Raw genomic sequence first — 8,096 nt, forward strand, 5'->3', positions numbered from 1 at the left:
ATGGCCAATAGCCACGGCCTGGCGAGGGTCGAAGGTCCCGGCGATTAATTTAGCGGTCAACGTGGGGAACAACGCCTACCAGCCGGGAAGCAGCGCCAGCCGCCAGGATCAACTTCCCGCAACGGATCGGAGTCATCCTCGCCGCCGGAAAGCCGACGGGAAAGGTTCAACGATGACCTGATCACCTAAGGCCAGTCACAATGGGTGTTTCATTTGAGTGTCATGCGCATTTAATACAGTGACAAGTCAGCAAAAGAGCAATATTTGCATGAAATGGGTAGGAGAGAGAGTAAACTCGTTTCACCATGGTGACACGAGATAGCGCCGTTTCCCAGGTCACTGAAACGGGGTGAAACAGCATTGAGAGTTCATCGTTTCACCTCCGGGATCCCGTGCGAGCGCTGCTCTTCGCCATCTTCGCGCGCATCGCCGGATTCTTCCCGCGCGAGTCCCCCATCTTCCCGCGCAGCACCTCCATGTTCCCGCCCCCAAAGCACTGGCTCGAAGCTTTTTTCCCCAATCTCACCTGCAACCCTAGCGCCAGACTCAGTCCCCATCGCCCCGTCCGTCCCATACCCTAGCGCAAGAACCACGAGCGGAGATTGCGGAGCTGGATCCACAAGTAGGTGGTGAATCCTGTCCATCTGCCGCCGTCCGCCGTCCAGCAGCCATGGATCCACAAGGAGGTGGTGGATCCCGTCTGAGCGCCGCCGGCAGAGGAGGGAATAAGCGTGGGGGCAAGCAGCTGGGCCTGAAGAGGTCGTCGGCGCCTGCTCCATCACCGGCAACAGCTCAGCCACCGCTGCCTGCAAGTTCCCCTCCTGAAGCTCCATCGCCGGCAACAGTTCAGCCGCCTACTCCATCGTCAAGTCCTGCTGTTGCTGCCCCCAGTTCATCCCCTGCTGTACCGATGTCAACCATGCCCCCATGGCCACCGCAAGGAGCAGGATGGGGCTCTGTACCCCCCAATTTTGCTTTTCTGCAAGGAAACCAACAAGGCCCAAGTTCATGGTATTTTCTCCTTGTCACAGATTATTCATTGTACACTATGATACATGATATGACTCTCTTCTTCATGCATTAGTAATTAGTTCCTGTTTATGCTCAATGAAATTTGTTAGAATCAGTATGTCAGTACATTGGTAATTTGATATATGCCTGAGTAATGAATAGAAAAAATGTAGTATTCAGTATGGATTGCAGTAATACTTTGTTAGTGAAAATTCAGTATTCAGTATGCAGTATGGATTGCGGCTTGTATAACAGAAATTGAAAGCAAAAGATTCAGTTTGCAATCTGGACAGTGTACTGTACAACATGTAATTCACATACGTAAAGCTTGTTAAATATCTCCTTGTCAGTACATTGGTAACAAATGCTTTGAGTGTAAATGCCAAGGGTATCATCCTAACATTGGTATATATTTTTAGCCTTCTGTATGGAATGCAGACATGGTCTTCTTTGCAACCACAGCAACAGCTTGCCCTACACTCTGTGCTGTCGTCATAGCTAACCAAATAACCTGTTAGTACTGATATATATGGTCTTCTTTGCAACCACAGCAACAGCTTGCCCTACATGGTCTTCTGTATGCTTGACTAAACTTGTTACTTGACATATATGCTTGACTGAACTTGTTGCTTGACTGAATTATTCCTTACACATACTGTAGTACTTGCTTGACTGAACTATGTCAGGATCTTATTAAAAAAAATCTATGTCAGCACTGCTACTATGTCAGGATCATCAGTATGATGCTTAAGTAACCTGTTAGTATGTCAGTACTTACTATGTCAGGATCATCTTCTGGAACTTACTATGTTTGATTTTCTTATGCTGCCATCGGTTTCAATTGGATTTGCTTCTTATGTTTTCAGGTTGTATCCTACAGAAGGCTTCGTAAATTTTCTCCAACAGAACTGTCTGCCGCAGCCACAAGAAGGTGAAAATTTTCACCTTGTTGGTCAGACTACCAACACAATGTCTACTCCACCACCAACACCCCAAGCTGCAGCTAACAATACAGTCCAAATTGATATTCATGAAGATGCAATCAATGATGCAAGTGCTAAAAAGAGAAGTTTGAGATATTGGACTCATGATGAGGAAGAGAGATTGGCTAGTGCTTGGTTGAATGCTTCTAAAGATCCCATTCATGGGAATGAAAAGAAAGGTGATACGTTTTGGAAAGAGGTTACTGATGAGTTCAACAGAAAAGGGAATGGGAAGCGTACAAGGGAAATAAATCAATTGAAGGTTCATTGGTCACGCCTCAAATCATCGATTGGAGAATTCAATGATTACTGGACTAAGGTAACTCAAATGAATACAAGCGGATATGACGATGACATGCTGGAGAAGGAGGCACAACAGATGTATGCAAATACATTTGGAAAGCCTTTTGCACTTGTGCATTGGTGGAAGATACTGAGAAAAGAGCCCAAGTGGTGTGCAATGATTGAGAAGGACAAAAACAAGGCTGAAGTGGTTGATATTCCAGATGAACAAAAGCGTCCCATTGGTAGAGAAGCAGCACAAGCCGAGCGCAATGGAAAACGCAAGAAGGACAGTATGTCAGAAGGAATTGTCATCCTAGGGGACAATATTGAAAAAATTATCAAAGTGACGCAAGATCGGAAGCTGGAGCGTGAGAAGGTCACTGAAGCACAGATTCACATTTCAAACGTAAATTTGAAGGCAGCAGAACAGCAAAAAGAAGCAAAGATGTTTGAGGTATACAATTCCCTGCTCACTCAAGATACAAGTAACATGTCTGAAGAACAGAAGGCTCGCCGAGACAAGGCATTACAAAAGCTGGAGGAAAAGTTATTTGCTGACTAAGGTTAGATATCTAATCTAATCTGAGCTGCACTATTATTTATAATAATTAAAGAATGCTGCAATATTTAGTTATATTGTCTGTATATCTGTGCTGCACTATGCAGTCAGCTGCATATCACGAATTTGTCAAATCTGAGCTGCATATCTGTGAATGGTGCAATATTTAGTTATATTAATTACCCAGTGTGAATGATGTATTGCTGTCAGTTTCACATATAGTATGAATGCTGCACTATGCAGTCAGTTTCACATGCAGTGTGAATGCTGCACTAGGCAGTCAGTTTCACATGCAGTGGGCGCCTATTTATGCAGAGTTTAGCCATCTCTCTACTCCTCTCAGAAACTCATTCCCTCTTTTCTCATACGAAGACCTCCTCCCTTTTATCTTTACTGTTTCTCTCTTCTTCAAAGATGTCTGAGCAAAATACTGATGGAAGTCAAGTTCCAGTGAACTTGTTGGATGAGTTCCTGGCTGAGGATGAGATCATAGATGATCTTCTCACTGAAGCCACGGTGGTAGTACAGTCCACTATAGAAGGTCTTCAAAACGAGGCTTCTGACCATCGACATCATCCGAGGAAGCACATCAAGAGGCCACGAGAGGAAGCACATCAGCAACTAGTGAATGATTACTTTTCAGAAAATCCTCTTTACCCTTCCAAAATTTTTCGTCGAAGATTTCGTATGTCTAGGCCACTTTTTCTTCGCATCGTTGAGGCATTAGGCCAGTGGTCAGTGTATTTCACACAAAGGGTGGATGCTGTTAATCGGAAAGGACTCAGTCCACTGCAAAAGTGTACTGCAGCTATTCGCCAGTTGGCTACTGGTAGTGGCGCAGATGAACTAGATGAATATCTGAAGATAGGAGAGACTACACAAAATTCTTCATTGCCTCCATTGCTGTAGTCTCTCCTATCTTCAGATATTCATCTAGTTCATCTGCGCCACTACCAGTAGCCAACTGGCGAATAGCTGCAGTACACTTTTGCAGTGGACTGAGTCCTTTCCGATTAACAGCATCCACCCTTTGTGTGAAATACACTGACCACTGGCCTAATGCCTCAACGATGCGAAGAAAAAGTGGCCTAGACATACGAAATCTTCGACGAAAAATTTTGGAAGGGTAAAGAGGATTTTCTGAAAAGTAATCATTCACTAGTTGCTGATGTGCTTCCTCTCGTGGCCTCTTGATGTGCTTCCTCGGATGATGTCGATGGTCAGAAGCCTCGTTTTGAAGACCTTCTATAGTGGACTGTACTACCACCGTGGCTTCAGTGAGAAGATCATCTATGATCTCATCCTCAGCCAGGAACTCATCCAACAAGTTCACTGGAACTTGACTTCCATCAGTATTTTGCTCAGACATCTTTGAAGAAGAGAGAAACAGTAAAGATAAAAGGGAGGAGGTCTTCGTATGAGAAAAGAGGGAATGAGTTTCTGAGAGGAGTAGAGAGATGGCTAAACTCTGCATAAATAGGCGCCCACTGCATGTGAAACTGACTGCCTAGTGCAGCATTCACACTGCATGTGAAACTGACTGCATAGTGCAGCATTCATACTATATGTGAAACTGACAGCAATACATCATTCACACTGGGTAATTAATATAACTAAATATTGCACCATTCACAGATATGCAGCTCAGATTTGACAAATTCGTGATATGCAGCTGACTGCATAGTGCAGCACAGATATACAGACAATATAACTAAATATTGCAGCATTCTTTAATTATTATAAATAATAGTGCAGCTCAGATTAGATTAGATATCTAACCTTAGTCAGCAAATAACTTTTCCTCCAGCTTTTGTAATGCCTTGTCTCGGCGAGCCTTCTGTTCTTCAGACATGTTACTTGTATCTTGAGTGAGCAGGGAATTGTATACCTCAAACATCTTTGCTTCTTTTTGCTGTTCTGCTGCCTTCAAATTTACGTTTGAAATGTGAATCTGTGCTTCAGTGACCTTCTCACGCTCCAGCTTCCGATCTTGCGTCACTTTGATAATTTTTTCAATATTGTCCCCTAGGATGACAATTCCTTCTGACATACTGTCCTTCTTGCGTTTTCCATTGCGCTCGGCTTGTGCTGCTTCTCTACCAATGGGACGCTTTTGTTCATCTGGAATATCAACCACTTCAGCCTTGTTTTTGTCCTTCTCAATCATTGCACACCACTTGGGCTCTTTTCTCAGTATCTTCCACCAATGCACAAGTGCAAAAGGCTTTCCAAATGTATTTGCATACATCTGTTGTGCCTCCTTCTCCAGCATGTCATCGTCATATCCGCTTGTATTCATTTGAGTTACCTTAGTCCAGTAATCATTGAATTCTCCAATCGATGATTTGAGGCGTGACCAATGAACCTTCAATTGATTTATTTCCCTTGTACGCTTCCCATTCCCTTTTCTGTTGAACTCATCAGTAACCTCTTTCCAAAACGTATCACCTTTCTTTTCATTCCCATGAATGGGATCTTTAGAAGCATTCAACCAAGCACTAGCCAATCTCTCTTCCTCATCATGAGTCCAATATCTCAAACTTCTCTTTTTAGCACTTGCATCATTGATTGCATCTTCATGAATATCAATTTGGACTGTATTGTTAGCTGCAGCTTGGGGTGTTGGTGGTGGAGTAGACATTGTGTTGGTAGTCTGACCAACAAGGTGAAAATTTTCACCTTCTTGTGGCTGCGGCAGACAGTTCTGTTGGAGAAAATTTACGAAGCCTTCTGTAGGATACAACCTGAAAACATAAGAAGCAAATCCAATTGAAACCGATGGCAGCATAAGAAAATCAAACATAGTAAGTTCCAGAAGATGATCCTGACATAGTAAGTACTGACATACTAACAGGTTACTTAAGCATCATACTGATGATCCTGACATAGTAGCAGTGCTGACATAGATTTTTTTTAATAAGATCCTGACATAGTTCAGTCAAGCAAGTACTACAGTATGTGTAAGGAATAATTCAGTCAAGCAACAAGTTCAGTCAAGCATATATGTCAAGTAACAAGTTTAGTCAAGCATACAGAAGACCATGTAGGGCAAGCTGTTGCTGTGGTTGCAAAGAAGACCATATATATCAGTACTAACAGGTTATTTGGTTAGCTATGACGACAGCACAGAGTGTAGGGCAAGCTGTTGCTGTGGTTGCAAAGAAGACCATGTCTGCATTCCATACAGAAGGCTAAAAATATATACCAATGTTAGGATGATACCCTTGGCATTTACACTCAAAGCATTTGTTACCAATGTACTGACAAGGAGATATTTAACAAGCTTTACGTATGTGAATTACATGTTGTACAGTACACTGTCCAGATTGCAAACTGAATCTTTTGCTTTCAATTTCTGTTATACAAGCCGCAATCCATACTGCATACTGAATACTGAATTTTCACTAACAAAGTATTACTGCAATCCATACTGAATACTACATTTTTTCTATTCATTACTCAGGCATATATCAAATTACCAATGTACTGACATACTGATTCTAACAAATTTCATTGAGCATAAACAGGAACTAATTACTAATGCATGAAGAAGAGAGTCATATCATGTATCATAGTGTACAATGAATAATCTGTGACAAGGAGAAAATACCATGAACTTGGGCCTTGTTGGTTTCCTTGCAGAAAAGCAAAATTGGGGGGTACAGAGCCCCATCCTGCTCCTTGCGGTGGCCATGGGGGCATGGTTGACATCGGTACAGCAGGGGATGAACTGGGGGCAGCAACAGCAGGACTTGACGATGGAGTAGGCGGCTGAACTGTTGCCGGCGATGGAGCTTCAGGAGGGGAACTTGCAGGCAGCGGTGGCTGAGCTGTTGCCGGTGATGGAGCAGGCGCCGACGACCTCTTCAGGCCCAGCTGCTTGCCCCCACGCTTATTCCCTCCTCTGCCGGCGGCGCTCAGACGGGATCCACCACCTCCTTGTGGATCCATGGCTGCTGGACGGCGGACGGCGGCAGATGGACAGGATTCACCACCTACTTGTGGATCCAGCTCCGCAATCTCCGCTCGTGGTTCTTGCGCTAGGGTATGGGACGGACGGGGCGATGGGGACTGAGTCTGGCGCTAGGGTTGCAGGTGAGATTGGGGAAAAAAGCTTCGAGCCAGTGCTTTGGGGGCGGGAACATGGAGGTGCTGCGCGGGAAGATGGGGGACTCGCGCGGGAAGAATCCGGCGATGCGCGCGAAGATGGCGAAGAGCAGCGCTCGCACGGGATCCCGGAGGTGAAACGATGAACTCTCAATGCTGTTTCACCCCGTTTCAGTGACCTGGGAAACGGCGCTATCTCGTGTCACCATGGTGAAACGAGTTTACTCTCTCTCCTACCCATTTCATGCAAATATTGCTCTTTTGCTGACTTGTCACTGTATTAAATGCGCATGACACTCAAATGAAACACCCATTGTGACTGGCCTTAGATGATAAAATATGATTAATATTTTATGTGTGACTTGTCTTTTTAATTTTTTTTTCATAATTTTTTCAAATAAGACAGACGGTCAAACGTTGGACACGGAAACCAATGTTTGTCTTTTTTTGGGACGGAGGGAGTAAAGAGCTGATCTGCTAGTTCTGATCACACGCTGACCTCGTACGTCTTTGTTGTTGCCATTAATTGCACATGTCAACTACTACATCCGTCCCAAAATAAGTGCAGCCGTGGATATCCGTGTTCAGTTTGACCGTTTGTCTTATTTGAAAAAATTGTGAAAAAAATAAAAAAAATTAGTCACACAAAAGTGCTATTCATGTTTTATCATCTAATAGCAATAAAAATACTAATCATAAAAAAAATTAAATAAAACGAACGGTCAAACGTTGAACATGAATAGCGTGAAACTGCACTTATTTTGGGACAGAGGGAGTAACTAGGAGTAGTATTCACCAAGATCAGCGGAGGAATGTAATGTGGGACACTTTGTTCTACCATGCTCATTTCTTTTATCTCAAGTGGCCTTTCTTCTGGGATCTGAAAAAGAAATGGTTCAGCAATTGTCAGTTTCATGGGGAATATAATCAGAGATGCAGTTTGGCATCAGTGGCAACAAGCAAACAACTCTACTTGCCCTAGCTAGCTTCTTCGTGTTAACACCCAAATTTAACATGTAGAATGAAAATAGAGAAATATGGCTGCATTTTGAAAGGACCCGGTTCTCTGCGTGAGGCCGGTCTGACCGCCGTTATAAGACCGGTCTGATCGGTGGCATGTGATCAGTTAGACCGATTGAGTCTGACTTTGA

General features: G+C 43.7%; 2 protein-coding genes across 2 annotated transcripts; one reads left to right on the forward strand and one right to left on the reverse strand.

The window, feature by feature from the left end:
• Positions 1-351: 351 nt before the first annotated feature.
• On the forward strand, positions 352-3,017 carry LOC136357240 (glutathione S-transferase T3-like). Its single transcript, XM_066312226.1, has 2 exons — positions 352-1,011; positions 1,878-3,017. The coding sequence occupies exons 1-2, from the start codon at positions 671-673 to the stop codon at positions 2,839-2,841; spliced, it is 1,305 nt and encodes a 434-aa protein (XP_066168323.1). The 5' UTR covers positions 352-670; the 3' UTR covers positions 2,842-3,017.
• Positions 3,018-3,728: 711 nt separating this feature from the next.
• LOC136357241 (glutathione S-transferase T3-like) lies at positions 3,729-7,108 on the reverse strand. The gene is made up of 2 exons (XM_066312227.1): positions 6,449-7,108; positions 3,729-5,582 (listed from the first exon to the last, which is right to left on the reverse strand). The coding sequence occupies exons 1-2, from the start codon at positions 6,787-6,789 to the stop codon at positions 4,619-4,621; spliced, it is 1,305 nt and encodes a 434-aa protein (XP_066168324.1). The 5' UTR covers positions 6,790-7,108; the 3' UTR covers positions 3,729-4,618.
• Positions 7,109-8,096: the final 988 nt, after the last annotated feature.

This window comes from Oryza sativa, chromosome 7, assembly GCF_034140825.1.
Source record: "Oryza sativa Japonica Group chromosome 7, ASM3414082v1".
Taxonomy (NCBI): domain Eukaryota; kingdom Viridiplantae; phylum Streptophyta; class Magnoliopsida; order Poales; family Poaceae; genus Oryza; species Oryza sativa.